The 22,695-nt window shown below is 36.6% G+C and overlaps 2 protein-coding genes across 2 annotated transcripts in view; one reads left to right on the top strand and one right to left on the bottom strand.

Annotated features, from left to right (window-relative positions):
- Positions 1-310: 310 nt before the first annotated feature.
- Positions 311-2,842, bottom strand: LOC139461422 (dynein axonemal assembly factor 3-like). The gene has a single exon (XM_071242995.1). The coding sequence runs from the start codon at positions 2,776-2,778 to the stop codon at positions 1,351-1,353; it is 1,428 nt and encodes a 475-aa protein (XP_071099096.1). The 5' UTR covers positions 2,779-2,842; the 3' UTR covers positions 311-1,350.
- A 279-nt stretch (positions 2,843-3,121) lies between these two features.
- LOC139474207 (exostosin-like 3) overlaps positions 3,122-22,695 on the top strand; it is a 47,790-nt gene continuing 28,216 nt past the window's right edge. The window contains exon 1 of the mRNA XM_071257117.1: positions 3,122-3,184. The gene's annotated coding sequence lies outside the window, so the exon portion shown is untranslated. The remainder of the gene's footprint in view (positions 3,185-22,695) is intronic.

Below are 22,695 nucleotides of genomic sequence, written 5' to 3' on the forward strand. Positions count from 1 at the left end.
TGATGCAGCCACTCCTGGTTAGCTGGTATAAGTTATTAAGTGCATCTTTATAATGCACCAATAAAGCTCCACATGATTAATCTGGTCAATGGATCTGTGAGCACTTGATTTTCATTCTCAGCTCCCTGGGGAACATACAATGCAAGCTGCTCGTGAGTTGCTGGAAGGTTATGTCACAAGACCATCTCATCCTACCAGGTACATGTACCTATTCACAAGTCGTTCTTTTAACTCCATACATGTGATGTTGACACAGGAATAAATACAAACAGAATCGGGTTTACCGGTATATCTTTAATTATCTCAACATTTAAACAGTTAACCCACCTTAACACTTAATGTATCCTTCCAGATGGCTGGAGATGAAAACAGTGAATGATTTCAGGAACAATGTTAAATACCTTAATGATTCAGCACCATAATTATTGCAACGTCAATGAGAATAAAGTGCAATTTTCAATCCCAGAATCAACCATTTCAGTCATACTGCCTACTAATGTTTGTTTGTTATTTAACGCCGCACTCAGCAATATTCAAGCTATATGACGGCGGACTGTAAATAATCGAGTCTGGACCAGACAATCCAGTGAGTGACATCATGAGCATCAATCCACACATTTGGAATACGATGACATGCATCAACCAAGTCAGCGAGCATGACCACCTGTTCCCTCAATCGCCTCTTATGAAAACATTTATAGTCACCATAATGAACATGATGAATAGACATATGTTAAAATCATATCTGACCTACCATGAACTCTTACTTCCATGACAAGATAGATCATGACACACTTCAGACATAACCATGAACCAGTGTGTTCATTATGGAAACAGAAACCAACAGAATGAACACTCTTTAGATTCACCTTGTGAATTACATGAACATCATTAACAAGAAAGTCTGAAAACCTGGTAGGTGTCAAAACAGATAAGTGTTTTCATTCATCCAACTTTCAAGACCCAAACAGTGTATTTGAACTATCTTCTGCATTCGAAACAATTCATGCCTTCATCCTTGATAGTCTGGTTTACTTGTGACACACATTAGGAACCTGCTTTTGAAAACGTGACTGGGGTCATTAGAACAACAGACTTTGGTAAAATGTCTTTTCATACTCAATGACGACATGCGTTGAGCTGTTTTCAAGGTGTCATCCAATCACATGAACATGCACCCTTCTCTGTTAGGTGTCAGAATACAAAGTAGATCATGATCCTATCACATGTATGTTGTATAATGGCAAAGTTTCCCATTCAGTGGAGGATTTGTGATTTGCAACCGAATTCAGACTGAGTCATTTGGTCATTTTCAACTGGACAGATTATCACCACAGAAGAATATCTCTATCACTCATCCCCTTTGTAAACATGTCTCGTGAAGCTCTTTGACTTGCAGCCAACTGTCTCCACTTGCTCACACCCTGCTGTTTTGGCCATTGATGCTGTTTTCTTCAGGAATTCTTCTGTTTGTTCCTTCTTAATTTCAATCATAAACTGAGCAGTTTCCAAGATGACTGTACATTGTTTTGCAAATATTTTGCTGACATCTGGAGTAAGCTGGTGGACCATACTATTTGAGAAGTATACAACATCAAAGAATTTCTGGTATTTGCTCTTGGCAGCAACATGATCCTTCACAGGGCCAATTGGTAAGAATGTGACCTTGACATCATCAACAGGGATGGCTTGGTATGGAAGTTCATGTTGTGATGATGATGCCATCTTTTCTTCCTCACTATTTTCTCCTTCTTCTTCTTCTTCCTCTTCCTCTGTAATTTCAGTCAATTTCACCGAGGATGACTGTTTGGATTCTTCCTTCACTGGTTGCTTGTACCTCTCACCTGTTGCAAGTTCATGCAGCATGGCTTGCATATTGAACTGTGAAACATCTTCTGCTGTTTTTGTGTACAAGTTATTACACTTTTTGAATAAAGACTGCTCTTCTGATTCAATTCCTAGTGAAATGTAAGGACTGACAATAATATCTCCCCAGTATCCCATCCTCCCATGCTTTTCTCCCTGATGGTCAAACACTCGAGCAGATGCCATGGTCTTATTTGGGGTGTCATATGTTCCCTCTCTGAACTCGAAAGCAACTCCAGTGTTTCTCCAGGTCTGATATTCGGACTTGTTCACAACGTCGGCGTCTCTTTCTGCGAGTCCCATATGATAGTCCCAGTCAAAAACATTCATTCTTGTGTCGTATCGTGTCTTTAAGTTTTGGCGCATTCGCAAATCCCAACATTTAGATACATCAAATGTGAACTTTGTATTTTGCCACAGTTTGAAGATACCCTCCAGAAAGTCTCGTTCTTTGAACTTGAGCTGTGATAAATCAAACACCGGAAGTTTTTCTTCCAAATAGTCAACATCTGTCACCATCTTGATGAATTCTGTTGCCTTTTTCTGGACGTACTGCATTGTTTGTTCCCTTATAAGTATGTTTCCATACAATTCTAGAAATAGCTCACTCTTTTCTTGCAAGCCCATTCTATCTTGCATTTCAAGGGCTACCGTCATAAGTAGAATATCACGGGCATAGAGTTCTAAGGCTGCTTCGCATACAAACATGTTTATTTTCTTGTGTTTGTGTCTCTTCCTGTTAGCAATTGTCTTCAATATATGTCTTATGTCTCCAGCTCCAACCAACAGAATATTTACCACATCATTTGTATCTTGCAACGACGTTTTCTCCATCAACGCTCCAACATCAGCATCCTGAAAGTCGATGGCAGGACTAAATCCCCACCACGTAATAGTACCTAGACCATCCATCCTTTTGCAGAGGTTACAATACGGGAGACGTAATGTTTCGTATGCTGTGCGAATCTGACGTGCACAAAACAGTCAGCATGCTGGTTCCTGTTTTTCAGTTGCTTAGTAACGCTGGCGACGACTGTTGTAGAGAGTTGTTCCCCTTTGCTCACTTCCGGGCACCTGTAAAAACCTCTAAACCAAATTGTTTGCTTTGTAAACTTTTAATCAGGGCTTACTTTTCTCACAATGCTTTCCTTATAGTTTTGTCATAATATGCAAGACGATAACATCTATAAATAATCATGAGACTAACATATGATCGAGAACTGAGAACAATTGCACATCTCGCGCTGGTTAGCGATTATTACATGGCGTTGACAGTAAACTTACGAAGTGTTGAAAACTGACGACTTCAGTATACATGGTAAGTCAGTCCTCAGACGTTCTTCCGTTGGATCCAGATGATAGCATTTTGATTGAAGATTTATCATTTGGAATATGACTACACGTACTGACTTCATATAATATAGTTCTACTGACCCAAATACACCCTGTACACAAACGAGAACGGTGGTAAAATAAAACGTTAGTTTCACAGCCAAGAAAACATAACTATATACAAATCTCACTCTCTATATATAGATACCAAACATTTAGTATTAGTATCATCACCCCGATCTCTTGATCATGATAGTTCTAATTTGTCTTCAACAGAAATTGTAAATTTAAAAATAACTCTCGTTACCTGATTGTCATCCATCACCGATGCTGAAAGGGTTGTTTGTTTTCTAGGGGCGGCCATTCTGTTAAAAAACTAATTTATAAAATTTAAAAAAATGGACAAAAGGACACAATAAAGGTCAAATATTACGAATAAAGAACTAAATGTAACGGCAACAATGCAGTTTACTGGGCTCAGCCCGAGCTCTACCATCCGCTCAATTACCGCATGCATGTCAATGGGGATTCTAATGACCTGTTAAACGAGCACTGATTACATGTGATAGAGCCTGTGGTCCAGTGGTAGAGTGTCATCTAATTAACGCATTAATTAGCAGAGCCGGTGAGCCCTCCTTGCGCGTTCGAGCCCCCACAGCGCTAATTGGATCTGAAAAAGTGTGCCTGGTAAAGTGCACTACTCCCAATGTAACTAATAAAGGTCAAAATATAAAACAATGAGACGCCGGTTACAAAAATACAAAGTTGAAATAAAGGTCAAGGTACACAATATTAATTGTCAAATGTTACTAAAAGACGTCACAAGAAAAGAAAGAACAATGTGTACGAAAGAATGTCAGTGAGCACGAAAGGACATTTACAATAATAACGTCAGTGAGCACGAAAGGACATTGACAATAAAGAACGCCAGATGGCGCTGCAATTTGTAAAACATTCCGAGTTTAATCGGCTTGTTCTGCCGTGTATATGATTGCCCAGGTGCACAGTGTATTACGTCACTCCTTAGTTGTTGTCCATTAATGCAAGTCAATAACCAGGAAGTGCCTGCTTTGTAAACAATTTCAATTTCCTCAGAATGTTCGATCTTCTGTAAGTAAGGAGTTATTAATGATACTTACTTCTGGCATCTTTTTGCCTTACCCCCCATCTATCAATGGCCAGCGATATAACCCACAGTTCCATAAGTAAACTTTCTCTATCGACCTGAACTAGATCATCTGCATATTCATGGCGACTAATAAGGTTACAAAAGTTACGAAGTCCGCACATTTTTCCCACGTTCTGCCCAGAATTTATTAGGAGATCATAAGGGCCATAATGCCATACTTCACAGGGTTAGAAATTGGCACTAGTCCTATAGTCCTTGCCAAACTGCCCAATAATAAAGGTATCCTAAGCACTAGTAGAAATTAGCCATTTTTAAAGATTTTGCTATATGTTATTATTATAAGAACTAGTGGACTGAAACTGTTAGTTTCTACCGCTGCTTCACTAGTATAAATACATACTTTTGGCATACTAGGAGTGCTTTTTATCTATCTATTGTTAATTTTTAACATTTTTCCATATTTTGACAAATTATTGTCATCTAATTTTTTTTTAAACAATCTTTAAACTTCATTTTTCATATTTTGTTGTTGATTTTTTAAAATATTTTTCTCTTACTTTTCGGTAAATATGCATTGAATACCTATTACTGATAACACATTCAGAATTTTACTAGTGCCGTTTTTGCACTTGTCTGGACAAATCACTTAAGTCTGGCATCATCATACTTAGTGGTTGGTAGAATTATGTCGTGTTTTTGTCCAATTCGGGCCTCCATACACAACTTTTCCCTGTACCGCAATACGATGGAGTTATCTCCCTTGTCAAACTGTGTGCGAGGCCCGGCTTTTATTCTGCGCTACTATTGTAAATATTGAACTTTGATAAGTAAAATATGCATAGTTAGATAAAATCAGTGACATCTGATATAGAGAACACAAATAATCATAAATGTTAGTGGGTGCATTTTGTTCCGTATTTAACAAGCATACTTTTTAGTCTACTCAAACGTACCTGGGTACAAAGCAGTATAAGGTGTGCCAACAGTGATCCTATCAGCATCACTGATACACATGTGTCAAGCTTCATGGTGTGTGACAACATTGTTTGTGCTATGTCAATACTTAACATGATGAACCATATGCAAGTGGGGAAAGATGGAATTGCTGAATTGATGCCACAGCATTGGTATATTTTTATCTTCAGCTTACATTTTTTAGGAATGACTGAAGACATAGTTTTATTATTGTCTATGCTGACCCAACTGTTTATTGTAGCTATGTGATGCTGTGCTTGAACCATCTCGCATCTGTTGGTCACTCTTACATAGCTACAAATCCCTCCTACATAAACTCTGAAAGAAGCAAACTTAGACAGTCAAAACACACCAGGTCAGTGAAGTGTGACATGAACTGGAGACAAGTAGCAAATCAGCAGACATGTTTGAGCTGAAACAGAACTTAAACATGTTAAGGGTAGCCTCCATCATGTGTCTATAGCAGCTTAATGCCCCAAGCAAGGCTTACTTTTCAGCATCATTAGGGTTTTCTTACCATTCCAGTAAATACTTTTGTGAAGTGACTTTACCTTATAGTCAAGATGTCAACTCCCCTAATTTCCATCAATCTATGTGCTGTGTAAAATATAATATGGTATTTGTTTCTGTAGGCATGGTAGGGCTTCCAGCTTTTTATGTATCAATAGATGGCTTCCTTTATATTGTTTATTTAATCAGGATAGATTATTTGTTATTCTTTCAGTGTTGGTAACACTGTTTTCTGTGAGCGGTAAAGCATCTGTATTCTTGGTAATAGTGATCAAAGCATTCACGCATGCATATCTGATTTCTGTACCTCGAAAACAAGGATAGTCATGGGAATATATATAGCTGTGCCATTATATTGTTGTGGATATTTGATACATTTTCAAATAGAGGCATTAAAGAAATAAAGCAGAATCATTTTAGAAAGATGACATCTGATTGGCCCAAGAACCCATGTATACTTCATCTTGATTTGGCAGTCAATCGTTGCTCAGGATTCACCTGACACGACCGTCTATAGGGGTGTTCTTGGATCTTAATGCAGAGAGGTATCATATTGTAACAGAAGATCTGATCTTAATGAGATTGCTTCAGATAAACAAGTGACATGTGTAGATTTAGATCACACAGGATCATTGAAATTATATAGCTACATGCTTCCGTGTGCATGCTAGCTAGTCTGACTAATGCCGTTTTTATAGCGCTAGTTTACTGAGATACCATTACAGAGTTTTAACATGAATATCCCACACAGACACATAGTACTGACTCTGAGCCGACCAGTCCTTATTTTATGTCCTTAATGCCAAAGCACCAGGCAGGGTAACAACAAGTACTCACTCTGGGCAGACACTCTATCGGACCACGGAGTTGGTCAGATGATTTACAGACTGTTGTGATATAGATGGAATATTGCTGACTGTGATGTTCTTTTATTAACACCCTTGGTGTATAACAGAATGTACCAGGAAGTATGTATTAATCATGGAAGCTGATGACTTCAAAGTTCAAGCTTCACAGGCCATACTGGCTATAGTCACTGCAGCTTAAAAGGACAGTACGTTGATGGTTCTGTGTGTTTTTAAATCCATCATGAAATAACTTCTGTATGTGACGTCACGTGCCTGATTCAATTCTCAAACCAAGACATTAGAGCTCCGCATAGCAAAGCTGACAAGGCAAACACTGTTTGAAATATCTCGCTTTGGTCATGTTTTTATTAGAGCTTAGAAAAGGCAAATTGGAGAGAAAGCTCGTGATTATTTCTTATGGATTACAAAATACTAATTGCCAGCTTGGTTGGATTAGGTTCACAATAAAAAATTCAAAACAATGGGTCAAATATCAATAGTAAAAGGTGATATAATTAATGTTTGTGCATTCATGAATGTACACTCACACGTCGAGGATATTGTCACTGTTGAATGTTATGAAGGAGGCCTGTACCTGTTTTTGAATACTGATAGTGATGGAAGACGATAAGAATTTGGATCTTCCAAATAGGTATCCAAACTGCACTTTGCAAGTAAATAAGAAACAAGTCAGGTCGAAAATGCCTTGACTTACCCTCTATATCAGTAGAAACTAACATTTTTAGTCCACTGCCCTTATATGATAACAAAACCCTTAAAATTTGCAAATTCCTACAAGTCCCTATGATTACCTTAACTGTTGGGCAGTTGGCAAGGACAACAGGACTAGTACCAATTTCAAACACTGTATATTGGTGCAGCCAGCCTTCTACTAGAAATTATCTCATCCAGAAACCTACCATGTTCATGTATACAACAAGGATGGATAATGCTATTTTTTGTACAAAACCATTCTGGAAAGGTCAACTCAATGCTGTCAACTGCTGTTTAAATCTGGCCACTTATTCAATCATTCGCTTCGACTGACAATTACTACAAGTAAATTTACTACTGTTTTGACCACCAGTCATATTTAGTTTCTTTAGTTCACTGGGCCTGAATGGGTCAGTTACATGCCATCTGGCATCTCTTGAAGTGAATGAGTGAGTATGGTTTAACGCCGCTTTTAGCAATGTTCCAGCAATATGACGGCGGGGGAAACCAGAAATGGGCTTCACACATTGTACCCATATCGGGTATCGAACCCGGGTCTTCGGAGTGACGAGCTAACACTTTAACCACTAGGCTACCCGACCGCCCATAACTAATAGAGCTCTAGATTTATGGCTTTGAAGAAGCAATCTTTATGTCATTGATATTATAACTAATAGCTAGATTTATGGCTTTGTAGAAGCAATCTTTATGTCATTGATATTGGCTTTGTAGAAGGAACCGTTATGTCATTGATATTATAACTAATAGCTAGATGTATGGCTTTGTAGAAGCCACCTTTATGTCATTGATATTATAACTAATAGCTAGATTTATGGCTTTGTAGAAGCAACCTTTATGTCATTGATATCATAACTAATAGAGCTCTAGATTTATGGCTTTGTAGAAGCAACCTTTATGTCATTGATATTATAACTAATAGCTAGATTTATGGCTTAGTAGAAGCAGCCTTTATGTCATTGATATTATAACTAATAGCTAGATTTATGGCTTTGTTGAAGCAATCTTTATGTCATTGATATTATAACTAATAGCTCGATTTCTGGCTTTGTAGAAGCAATCTTTATGTCATTGATATTATAACTAATAGCTAGATTTATGGCTTTGTAGAAGCAACCTTAATGTCATTGATATTATAACTAATAGCTAGATTTATGGCTTTGTAGAAGCAACCTTTCTGTCATTGATATTATAACTAATAGCTAGATTTATGGCTTTGTAGAAGCAACCTTTATGTCATTGATATCATAACTAATAGAGCTCTAGATTTATGGCTTTGTAGAAGCAATCTTTATGTCATTGATATTATAACTAATAGCTAGATTTATGGCTTAGTAGAAGCAGCCTTTATGTCATTGATATTATAACTAATAGCTCGATTTATGGCTTTGTAGAAGCAATCTTTATGTCATTGATATTATAACTAATAGCTAGATTTATGGCTTTGTAGAAGCAACCTTAATGTCATTGATATTATAACTAATAGCTAGATTTATGGCTTTGTAGAAGCAATCTTTATGTCATTGATATTATAACTAATAGCTCGATTTATGGCTTTGGAGAAGCAGCCTTTATGTCATTGATATTATAACTAATAGCTAGATTTATGGCTTTGTAGAAGCCACCTTTATGTCATTGATATTATAACTAATAGAGCTCTAGATTTATGGCTTTGTAGAAGCAACCTTTATGTCATTGATATTATAACTAATAGCTAGATTTATGGCTTTGTAGAAGCAACCTTTATGTCATTGATATTATAACTAATAGCTAGATTTATGGCTTTGTAGAAGCAACCTTTATGTCATTGATATTGTAACTAATAGCTAGATTTATGGCTTTGTAGAAGCAACCTTTATGTCATTGATATTATAACTAATAGCTAGATTTATGGCTTAGTAGAAGCAGCCTTTATGTCATTGATATTATAACTTATAGCTTGATTTATGGCTTTGTAGAAGCAATCTTTATGTCATTGATATTATAACTAATAGCTCGATTTATGGCTTTGGAGAAGCAATCTTTATGTCATTGATATTATAACTAATAGCTAGATTTATGGCTTTGGAGAAGCAATCTTTATGTCATTGATATTATAACTAATAGCTAGATTTATGTCTTTGTAGAAGCAACCTTTCTGTCATTGATATTATAACTAATTGCTAGATTTATGGCTTTGTAGAAGCAATCTTTATGTCATTGATATTATAACTAATAGCTCGATTTATGGCTTTGTAGAAGCAATCTTTATGTCATTGATATTATAACTAATAGCTAGATTTCTGGCTTTTTAGAAACAACCTTTATGTCATTGATATTATAACTAATAGCTCGATTTATGGCTTTGTAGAAGCAATCTTTATGTCATTGATATTATAACTAATAGCTAGATTTCTGGCTTTTTAGAAACAACCTTTATGTCATTGATATTATAACTAATAGCTAGATTTCTGGCTTTTTAGAAACAACCTTTATGTCATTGATATTATAACTAATAGCTAGATTTCTGGCTTTTTAGAAACAACCTTTATGTCATTGATATTATAACTAATAGCTAGATTTCTGGCTTTTTAGAAACAACCTTTATGTCATTGATATTATAACTAATAGCTAGATTTCTGGCTTTTTAGAAACAATCTTTATGTCATTGATATTATAACTAATAGCTAGATTTCTGGCTTTTTAGAAACAACCTTTATGTCATTGATATTATAACTAATAGCTAGATTTCTGGCTTTTTAGAAACAACCTTTATGTCATTGATATTATAACTAATAGCTAGATTTCTGGCTTTTTAGAAACAACCTTTATGTCATTGATATTATAACTAATAGCTAGATTTCTGGCTTTTTAGAAACAACCTTTATGTCATTGATATTATAACTAATAGCTAGATTTCTGGCTTTTTAGAAACAACCTTTATGTCATTGATATTATAACTAATAGCTAGATTTCTGGCTTTTTAGAAACAACCTTTATGTCATTGATATTATAACTAATAGCTAGATTTCTGGCTTTTTAGAAACAACCTTTATGTCATTGATATTATAACTAATAGCTAGATTTCTGGCTTTTTAGAAACAACCTTTATGTCATTGATAACAGGAGGAATAAATACAAAGAGGTTGTAATGCCTTGTTATGTATTATTGCATTGAATCCTGTCTCCTAATACAATGTTAAAATAGGCCTGCCTCTGAATAGTAAAAATATGGGAACTTAAAAATTATCTCAATTGTGAACAAAGTAGCTATTTTTTCCCATTTTGCCAGCCAGGGGAACATAGTTTACAGTCATGGATATATCCCTGTCTGTTGTTACGTTTGATCACTTGTGATGAACCACTGATGGATTTTTCAATGTTTATGCTTCCTGTGTTGTTGACGAGTACTGACAACCAACAGCTGATCAACAAAAGTACTTATTGTAAAGATGTCACTTCAGTTCTAAAACAATTTCAACAAATGGCTCTGAGACATGATTGTGCTGAGCTACCAACTTCCTTGAGAGAATTTTACATAGATGAATGTATTGCTTGATTTCAGCCATGTTTCACATATGTGTTGTTATAGAGATAGAAACATCAACCTACTTCAGCTCCTTGAGGATCATACTAATAGTGTTCCATTCTTCTACTTACCAGTATTTTCCTTAGAATGTATTGATTATTTGAACATCCGAGTTACTTCTAGATATGTACTACTACTGTGACAACTGGTGAACATTATCAGTGTTAATTTAGACTAGATGGCAAGGTACTTGTGTTGTCAACCCAAACCTGAAAATATAAAATTAGCAGAAAACTTTCAGAATCCCATTAATTTCTAACACTGATCATTATGCAATGTCTATTCTGACTGAGGTATAAACGTTTTGAACAGAAAAACACATACAAATTACTCAGATTTTAATTGTTCATTCGCATAATCAGACAGTCTAATGTTGTGTGCTGGAGTGAGGCTAGTGTTTGAGTTGTCTAGACTATCTGCCACTTGGCACTTGCCAGCAAAATATTGAAATAGAAATAAAAAATCAATATTGGTTTAACTTTTCCCAAGAGTATATTATATTTGGCAAAATAAGAACAGAGTAGAACATTTCAACAACAAATAGTTTGTACAGAAGTGTTTCATGGATTTGTCAAGTTAAACTTCTTGTATGTTTGGATAGCAGCCAATATTCTGTAGAAGCGTTCGAGTTTTCAAGGACTTTTGAAGCAAGTACTTCTTTAATGTCTGCAGTGATCATGGTTATTTTCTGGACCAGACAATCCAGTGATTGACATCATGAGCATCAATCTACTTAATGTCCCAGTGACCCCCAGTAACCATGACACTGATCTTTGCAGTTGTGAGAGCTTTACACTTCTACAATGCACCACCTGTGATACTGCTTGTCTGATGAAGCTGAAATTTGGCATGCAGGTTCATTCTTATGAAGACATGATATTTTGTTCAAGTCAGTGTGATTTTATTGTAATTCATTTTTTTATAATATTTACAAAATCAAATTATGAAAACTGTTTAAAATCTTGTTCTCAAGAACCACGAGGGTACTGTGCTTAAACTTTGTGGGAACGTTATGACCATACATTACTATTTGCATCTAACACAGTTGTAAAAATACTTTATTTTTATTTCGCGGAGTGCGGCGTTAAACAACAAACCAAAAAATATTTGGAAAGTTTAGAAAGTTGAATCCTGACATGGGACATCCTGAACATGTGTGAAGACTGAAACATAAGACAACTGCCTCAGCTGTTTGTCCCGATGTCATGAGAAGGGGCCATCCAAACAGCCTGCTCATGTACTTGCTGTGTCAGCGGTACCAGGCTTACAGACTTTACCATGATTACTGCAATTCCAGAATCATTTAGAGAAATTTAACAGCTCAGCCCAATCACTTTTCAATGTGATGTCAGTAAGATAGTATTACCGTTTGTTATTTCAGGTGGAACATGCACTTGAAAATAACTAGGTTTAGTTTTCACAAACAATATACATTGGTGTTAGCTTTTATGTTGAATGAGATTAGTGGCTAACTAGGAATTGCTGTGTTAGAAACAACATTGAAGGGTAAGTTAGAAATACTTAGTGTTATCAGGGCTTACACTCCTTGATTGTAAAACTTGGAAACCCGGTTTATGACTGTAATGTTTATTTCAGTAGGTTTTTTGTACAGCGGGCATTGGCATGGTGATATTTAATAGCATGGCCTGTATTCTACTTTGTTTATACATTTCTTGACATATGCTTCAATTCCAGATGTCAGGGACTTTGAAGTATGGACATGAATTTATGTTGTCACTCCAGCGTGTCCACACACATAGAAGAATATTGTTTGTCAATTTTCTCACATGTTGTTACTTTTGTACTGACATGAACCTTATTTTGAAAATGTTTTTCTCAGTCAGCTCTATGACTGTTTAAACTCTGTTGAAGATCTTACTGATTATGATCCTCGGTCTGTAATACCTATTCTTTCGGTTTTTCTATCGGGTATATGTCAATGATCTGTCCCATTTTTAGCGTTCCTGCCAGGTAAATGGCATAAATATTGGTGCCAGCATCCACTATTTATAGGTTTGAGGCCAAGATTTGCCCAGTTGTGTTCCTAGATGCTGGCGCCCTTTCCTCAAAAGTCAATCCACTCCCACATGAGGGGGACATAACTGCATGACTGACCACTAACCATGTGGCATTAACACAATCCAAAGCTTAATGCAGTCATTGGCTTATCACTATGTCTCAGCCAATGTCTATACAGTGTTAGAAATTGGCACTAGTCCTGTAGTCCTTACCAAACTGCCCAATAGTAAAGGTATCCTAAGGAATAGTAGAAATTGGCCCATTTTAAGGGTATGCTATATGTTATCATTATGAGGACTAGTGGACAAAAACTATTAGTTTCTAACCCTGCTATATATTGTAAATCTTTGAATAGACGCTTACCTCAAAATCTCTGAACAGATATTCCTTTTGGTGAGTGAGTGAGTGAGTGAGTTGGAATTTACGCCACTTTTAGCTTTATTCCAGAAATAACACGGCAGGGAAAACCAGAAATGGGCTTCAAACATTGTACCCATGTGAGGGCCTTCAGTGAACGAGCGAACGCTTTAACCACAAGGCTACCCCACCGCCCCTGGTAATCAATAAAGTGATTTATGCTAGAATTGCTAGATTTATGGCTTTGTAGAAGCAATCTTTATGTCATTGATATTATAACTAATAGCTCGATTTATGGCTTTGTAGAAGCAATCTTTATGTCATTGATATTATAACTAATAGCTAGATTTCTGGCTTTTTAGAAACAACCTTTATGTCATTGATATTATAACTAATAGCTCGATTTATGGCTTTGTAGAAGCAATCTTTATGTCATTGATATTATAACTAATAGCTAGATTTCTGGCTTTTTAGAAACAACCTTTATGTCATTGATATTATAACTAATAGCTAGATTTCTGGCTTTTTAGAAACAACCTTTATGTCATTGATATTATAACTAATAGCTAGATTTCTGGCTTTTTAGAAACAACCTTTATGTCATTGATATTATAACTAATAGCTAGATTTCTGGCTTTTTAGAAACAACCTTTATGTCATTGATATTATAACTAATAGCTAGATTTCTGGCTTTTTAGAAACAACCTTTATGTCATTGATATTGTAACTAATAGCTAGATTTCTGGCTTTTTAGAAACAACCTTTATGTCATTGATATTATAACTAATAGCTAGATTTCTGGCTTTTTAGAAACAACCTTTATGTCATTGATATTATAACTAATAGCTAGATTTCTGGCTTTTTAGAAACAACCTTTATGTCATTGATATTATAACTAATAGCTAGATTTCTGGCTTTTTAGAAACAACCTTTATGTCATTGATATTATAACTAATAGCTAGATTTCTGGCTTTTTAGAAACAACCTTTATGTCATTGATATTATAACTAATAGCTAGATTTCTGGCTTTTTAGAAACAACCTTTATGTCATTGATATTATAACTAATAGCTAGATTTCTGGCTTTTTAGAAACAACCTTTATGTCATTGATATTATAACTAATAGCTAGATTTCTGGCTTTTTAGAAACAACCTTTATGTCATTGATAACAGGAGGAATAAATACAAAGAGGTTGTAATGCCTTGTTATGTATTATTGCATTGAATCCTGTCTCCTAATACAATGTTAAAATAGGCCTGCCTCTGAATAGTAAAAATATGGGAACTTAAAAATTATCTCAATTGTGAACAAAGTAGCTATTTTTTCCCATTTTGCCAGCCAGGGGAACATAGTTTACAGTCATGGATATATCCCTGTCTGTTGTTACGTTTGATCACTTGTGATGAACCACTGATGGATTTTTCAATGTTTATGCTTCCTGTGTTGTTGACGAGTACTGACAACCAACAGCTGATCAACAAAAGTACTTATTGTAAAGATGTCACTTCAGTTCTAAAACAATTTCAACAAATGGCTCTGAGACATGATTGTGCTGAGCTACCAACTTCCTTGAGAGAATTTTACATAGATGAATGTATTGCTTGATTTCAGCCATGTTTCACATATGTGTTGTTATAGAGATAGAAACATCAACCTACTTCAGCTCCTTGAGGATCATACTAATAGTGTTCCATTCTTCTACTTACCAGTATTTTCCTTAGAATGTATTGATTATTTGAACATCCGAGTTACTTCTAGATATGTACTACTACTGTGACAACTGGTGAACATTATCAGTGTTAATTTAGACTAGATGGCAAGGTACTTGTGTTGTCAACCCAAACCTGAAAATATAAAATTAGCAGAAAACTTTCAGAATCCCATTAATTTCTAACACTGATCATTATGCAATGTCTATTCTGACTGAGGTATAAACGTTTTGAACAGAAAAACACATACAAATTACTCAGATTTTAATTGTTCATTCGCATAATCAGACAGTCTAATGTTGTGTGCTGGAGTGAGGCTAGTGTTTGAGTTGTCTAGACTATCTGCCACTTGGCACTTGCCAGCAAAATATTGAAATAGAAATAAAAAATCAATATTGGTTTAACTTTTCCCAAGAGTATATTATATTTGGCAAAATAAGAACAGAGTAGAACATTTCAACAACAAATAGTTTGTACAGAAGTGTTTCATGGATTTGTCAAGTTAAACTTCTTGTATGTTTGGATAGCAGCCAATATTCTGTAGAAGCGTTCGAGTTTTCAAGGACTTTTGAAGCAAGTACTTCTTTAATGTCTGCAGTGATCATGGTTATTTTCTGGACCAGACAATCCAGTGATTGACATCATGAGCATCAATCTACTTAATGTCCCAGTGACCCCCAGTAACCATGACACTGATCTTTGCAGTTGTGAGAGCTTTACACTTCTACAATGCACCACCTGTGATACTGCTTGTCTGATGAAGCTGAAATTTGGCATGCAGGTTCATTCTTATGAAGACATGATATTTTGTTCAAGTCAGTGTGATTTTATTGTAATTCATTTTTTTATAATATTTACAAAATCAAATTATGAAAACTGTTTAAAATCTTGTTCTCAAGAACCACGAGGGTACTGTGCTTAAACTTTGTGGGAACGTTATGACCATACATTACTATTTGCATCTAACACAGTTGTAAAAATACTTTATTTTTATTTCGCGGAGTGCGGCGTTAAACAACAAACCAAAAAATATTTGGAAAGTTTAGAAAGTTGAATCCTGACATGGGACATCCTGAACATGTGTGAAGACTGAAACATAAGACAACTGCCTCAGCTGTTTGTCCCGATGTCATGAGAAGGGGCCATCCAAACAGCCTGCTCATGTACTTGCTGTGTCAGCGGTACCAGGCTTACAGACTTTACCATGATTACTGCAATTCCAGAATCATTTAGAGAAATTTAACAGCTCAGCCCAATCACTTTTCAATGTGATGTCAGTAAGATAGTATTACCGTTTGTTATTTCAGGTGGAACATGCACTTGAAAATAACTAGGTTTAGTTTTCACAAACAATATACACATTGGTGTTAGCTTTTATGTTGAATGAGATTAGTGGCTAACTAGGAATTGCTGTGTTAGAAACAACATTGAAGGGTAAGTTAGAAATACTTAGTGTTATCAGGGCTTACACTCCTTGATTGTAAAACTTGGAAACCCGGTTTATGACTGTAATGTTTATTTCAGTAGGTTTTTTGTACAGCGGGCATTGGCATGGTGATATTTAATAGCATGGCCTGTATTCTACTTTGTTTATACATTTCTTGACATATGCTTCAATTCCAGATGTCAGGGACTTTGAAGTATGGACATGAATTTATGTTGTCACTCCAGCGTGTCCACACACATAGAAGAATATTGTTTGTCAATTTTCTCACATGTTGTTACTTTTGTACTGACATGAACCTTATTTTGAAAATGTTTTTCTCAGTCAGCTCTATGACTGTTTAAACTCTGTTGAAGATCTTACTGATTATGATCCTCGGTCTGTAATACCTATTCTTTCGGTTTTTCTATCGGGTATATGTCAATGATCTGTCCCATTTTTAGCGTTCCTGCCAGGTAAATGGCATAAATATTGGTGCCAGCATCCACTATTTATAGGTTTGAGGCCAAGATTTGCCCAGTTGTGTTCCTAGATGCTGGCGCCCTTTCCTCAAAAGTCAATCCACTCCCACATGAGGGGGACATAACTGCATGACTGACCACTAACCATGTGGCATTAACACAATCCAAAGCTTAATGCAGTCATTGGCTTATCACTATGTCTCAGCCAATGTCTATACAGTGTTAGAAATTGGCACTAGTCCTGTAGTCCTTACCAAACTGCCCAATAGTAAAGGTATCCTAAGGAATAGTAGAAATTGGCCCATTTTAAGGGTATGCTATATGTTATCATTATGAGGACTAGTGGACAAAAACTATTAGTTTCTAACCCTGCTATATATTGTAAATCTTTGAATAGACGCTTACCTCAAAATCTCTGAACAGATATTCCTTTTGGTGAGTGAGTGAGTGAGTGAGTTGGAATTTACGCCACTTTTAGCTTTATTCCAGAAATAACACGGCAGGGAAAACCAGAAATGGGCTTCAAACATTGTACCCATGTGAGGGCCTTCAGTGAACGAGCGAACGCTTTAACCACAAGGCTACCCCACCGCCCCTGGTAATCAATAAAGTGATACTGAATACAATATGCAAACAAGACATTTTTTATTCCAATTACGCATCCCATCTTCATGTAAATTCAAAGTATTATGGAATATACACCAGGTGAAAGATGTCTCTGAAATAAATAGACGCCCAGTTGTCTGTTCAAGTACACTACATGGTGCTTCATGACTTTTGGTTGGTTAGTAATTCGGCATGTTAACAGTCACAGGGATCTCCGGAATTGGAACCCTGTTCGCCATTTCTCATAGAATTTGCTAGTAATCTAATGGTATTTTTGATGAATAAACTTGATTATCAGGAGGGATACATACACTTAAAGGATCCAGGGCATCTGTTTAGGCTGTCATTGGTTTTGAAGAAACCTTGTTGCTCTTGTTCAATAGTTGTTTGTTTAATTTGCCTGATTACACTGTTTAGTGTTCAGGTCTTAGTTTGTATAGATACTGCTGATCAAGGCATCCCATCCCATTCTGCAACTTGGATACATGTGGGCATGGTGAAGATCTTGCATTACCTTTGTTTGTTTGTTGTTTGATGCCACACTCAGCAATATTTCAGCTATATAATGGCGGTCTGTAAATAATTGAGTCTGGACAAGACAATCAAGTGATTGACATCATGAGCATTGATCCACTCAATTGGGATACGATGACACGTCAACTACGTCAGCGAGCCTGACCACCCGATCCCGTTAGTCGCCTTTTACGGCAAGCATGGGTTGCTGAAGACCTATTGTACCCCGGATCTTCATGGGCATTACTAGACAGTTGCGATATGTATCACGATACTTGCATGTGCTCTTATCTTAAGGGGGCGGTTGGGTAGCCTAGTGGTTAAGGTGTTAGCTTGTCACGCCGAAGACCAGGGTTTGATTCCCGACATGGGTACAATGTGTGAAGCCCATTTCTAGTGTCCCCCGCTGTGATATTGCTGGAATATTGCTAAAACCATACTCACTCACTCACTCACTCACTCACTCACTCACTCACTCACTCACAATGGATGAAAAATTTGAAAATATTCATGTTTTCACTTCTAATTTTAACTACTAACTAGTGTTTGGTGTAACAGTTATCAAACAAATCATTTAAGGTTAGAATCAATATTTTTTACTTAGTGGGCAACTATGGTGGATACTTGTATCGATGCATCGAGGTATAGTCCTACCACTAGCTGCTACCCATCTTCCATACCTTAACCTGATACTTCCAGCTACTATGCCAAAACATGACCTAATCTATATTTACCAGGAGCTGTCTTATTTCTTGGTTGTACAATCAGGTAATTTTCTCTTCCATTCATCATGCTCAAGTTTGTATTTTGGAAGCACCCCAAAAAATGTAAAACTAAATGAGGACAGTAAATTTAAAAAAGAGTGCTTCTACAGGTAATTTTGAGAAAGTAGTAAATCATGGTAATAAATGTTGTAGTTAGGGTGTTGGTGTGTTGGTTGATGGGGTCTGATACAGGCCACAGGTGTGGACTTGGCTGACAGGCCGCATGTTCAAATGTTAAATAACCAGGCGTGTGTTTACATAGGGAAATATTTACCACATTCTGACATCCATTCCCCTCCATCCTTGTCAGGCCTCTAGCCACATCATATCTGGTAATGAGTGGATGGAAATACGTCACATAGGAGTTCTGAGTTGTTGAAACACCAAGTAACGTTCACAAGATCCTTGAACTTGAAAGGGAATCAGCCCTACATTCTAGTGCCTGTTTTCATTGAGTCTCAGTGTTCTGCAAATATGGCCTTGTAATTGAGACATTGTGTTTTGGGTATGAGGGTATTTTTTGACTGCTAGGTTTATCTACATGTAAGCTAACTTGTTAAAGTCAGTGACAGAATGACATTTCTAGCATGTTGCATAAAAGCTCGTAAAGATACTCCCGGTATATATCCATCAAGCAGTTCATGATTAGCCTAGTAAAGCAAACCATTGTCTCAGTTTCAAACATGGCTCTACATCTGGAACACTGTGTGCACACATTGCTTTATAAGACAGCCTTGAATATAGGAGTTAATCTATACAGCACTTCTGTTGCTTAGCTAGTCTATTCTGTGAAAAGATTACCATACTATCTGTTTCAGTTTGGAATACATCAGCACAATTTCAAACTTCTGTCATGGTTTTTTTGTACTGGTACGATGAAATTATGTTCGTAATTCACTGTATCTGGAACCAGTGAAAGTTCTGTATGTTAGTCTACCCTAACTGGCAAGTTAAGATTTTCCACAGATTCTGAAACTCCCATCTCACTGGGGCTTAAATGGAGTTGCTTGTTTCCATCAAAATTATATGTTTTGAGAGACTAAGCGTTAGTCTATAGACTCTACTAAATATCCAATGCTTGCTAGAGCCGACCACGGAGGAGTGGTTTGCCTTAATTGACAACATGTATTCACACAAGTTTTTATTCCTGTGTTTAGATTGCATAGCATGGGTACTTTTTGATGTTTCAACTTTCTATGAACTATGACGTTTTTGGCCCCATAAATGTGTGAGTGAATGTTGTGCTCCTTTTAGCAATATTCCAGCCATAAGATGGCAGATGACATCAAGAGTGGGCTCCACACATTGAATCTCTGTGGGGATTCAAGCCTGGATATTGTGCTACTGTTCTCAACTTTAAGTAATTAGCTTGATAACATGAGTTGATGAAAAAGGCTAGTCGATGCTCTTGCTTGGGAAGCTGCTCTGAGTGTGGTTCCATAAGTTTTGAAAATGATCCCATGTATTTATGCTGAAGGGGTCCCTGTCCCCGTGTCTTCAGTCTCTTGACAGAACACTGCTAACATGTAACATGTCAACCACTCACTGAAAATAATGTGCTTAAAATATCAGATACATTTATGTTGTACAATGAGCTATGAGCCCTCGAACAATGGAATAAGCTTTAAGCAATGAGTGAGTTGGGTTAAGCACTGCTCTTGAGCAGTATTCCAGTTACTGCTTAAGCAACTTCTATATTACAACTATAGATACTGTTTTGACGTTATGTAAAGCATGATCAGTTATATGTCTTATACTTCTAAGTGTCTCATTCAAGAACAGCTTAATGTCATGGTGATGTGGACGTTTACTAGGGTGGAAGCTGTGGGTAACAAAGGATCATAATTAGGGGTGGTTAATCTGGGATTCAAACCCATGATCTTCAGATCCTAACACAGCTAAGGGATGCAACTCGGACATCAAATGGCTACCCTTCTTCCAACAGATCTGTCCCCACACAGACTATTGCTAAAAAAACACACACACTCGCTCTAACAGATCTGGGCTGTTATAAACTATATTCCTTCATTAGAAAATGCATAGAACATGCAAGTTTGACAATAATTGTTAACTGATTTTGTGTCATATACATTGTATGCCATGAATATTCTTAAGACCCGCAACATCAGGCTGATACAGTAGGCTTGAGTATTTTTTCAATGAAAGAACAGCAGTGATGTGAATGTAATTAATACCCAGCTGAAGGCAGTCTGAGATGAGGGCACCTCCTAGTCAAGTGTTATCTTGTCACAGTTTTGGTTGTTGTTTAATGAGGTGCCTGTTTGTGTAGGTAGGTCCCTCCATTTCTCTCACTTAACTGGCTGGATGCCTCAGGAAGCAGTGTGGTGATACATTTATGCTGGTAAACATTCTCTGCAACTACAAATTGTCTGGCAACTGCTTGAAGATGTGTTTTTTTAACTGAATGTACAGAAGTAGTGTTTTGAGGGATTGGTTATTAACAGGTTTGTGTTACCTTAGCTGCAAGAGTCTAAGAAACATCATTGGCTTAAAGTTCCGACATGGACCACCAGGGTTCACTCTAGGAATTTCCTGACATGGGCCCTTTATGTCAAAATTTCAAATATTCCAACTGTATGCCATTCAGCCAAATGTAAATGTGCCCCACTGTATTTGAAAATGTGGGCTTTTTTCAAATTTAAGGGCTAAAAGCACAAAGCCCTGCCCTAGAATTATCCCTGGACCACTACCTGTACAGAACAAGCATCATTTTACAGCTTCCAGTTCTGTTTCACCAAAACAACAGTGTTCCTAGCCAGTGTTTAACAACAACAACAGCAACAACAATAATAACAACAACAATAATATTTAAGATACCCCTAATCCATATCCCAAACTATGCTCAAAGCTCAAAACACCAAAAGTCTCTCGGATCCTTTTTATTATATTTTATGACTATAATTTAACAACTGTTTTTTCTAGATGTTTGTCCACTCAAAGCACTACATTGGAAGTAAATACAAGTGATTACTTCCAGTGCTATAAGCCAATATGTCAGTAATATACGAAAGGAGGCACTGGATAGGTGGTAAAGTTGGGCTTGATGTCACGCATGGATCAATGTTCATGATGTCAATCATTGGATTGTCTGGTCCAGACTCATTTATTTACAGCCCACCGTCAAATAGCTGAAATATTGCTGACTATTGTTAAACAACAAACAAACAAAAACTAGTAACTATTGTTTGTTAGTTTTCTGTTTAATGTCACACTCAGCAATATTCCAGCTATATCATGTATATGACTGCTTTCTGACCAGATAATCTAGTGATTGACATCTTGAGCATTGATCAGTACTATTGTATCGGATACGATGACATGCATCAATCAGGTCAGCAAGTCTGACCACCGATCCCCTTAGTTGCCTGTTATGACAAGACCAACTCTAACCTGTATCTCATGGGGCCACTATGTACTTATGTGACTGGGGACACTGTCATGTGTTACAATGATTGACTTCACTATAAACCTGGCTGTATAATTTATGTGAATGCAGACATGAGAAAGGTGTCACAACTGGGCTTACTATCACTATAAACATGATGAGCTAAAGTCTGCATTGGGTTTAATGTGATAAAGCGATTGAGTCGTGACACCCCTACCTTTAAGGAGTCACCAGCTGCTGGTCACAGCCGGCTTGATATGGATATAAAGCAAAATGTTTGTAGTACAGGAGTGGGAACTTTGGACAAGTGTCACAGCTGTGCTTGATCTTTCTATAAACCAAGGCTATGTATAGATGGAGCAGTAGCATTTGAGTAGATCACTTTTACAGCAGGTTCTGTTTTTGTGTGGCTCGGGGGCTCAGCAACATGGTCTCAGTAATAACACATCAGTGTC

This window comes from Haliotis cracherodii, unplaced genomic scaffold (genome assembly GCF_022045235.1).
Source record: "Haliotis cracherodii isolate W230 unplaced genomic scaffold, xgHalCrac1.p SCAF_1, whole genome shotgun sequence".
Taxonomy (NCBI): Eukaryota; Metazoa; Mollusca; class Gastropoda; order Lepetellida; family Haliotidae; genus Haliotis; species Haliotis cracherodii.

Excerpts from the sequence above, each read along its gene's own strand:
- LOC139461422 (XM_071242995.1), bottom strand. The coding sequence starts at position 2,778 with ATGGATGGTCTAGGTACTATTACGTGGTGGGGATTTAGTCCTGCCATC.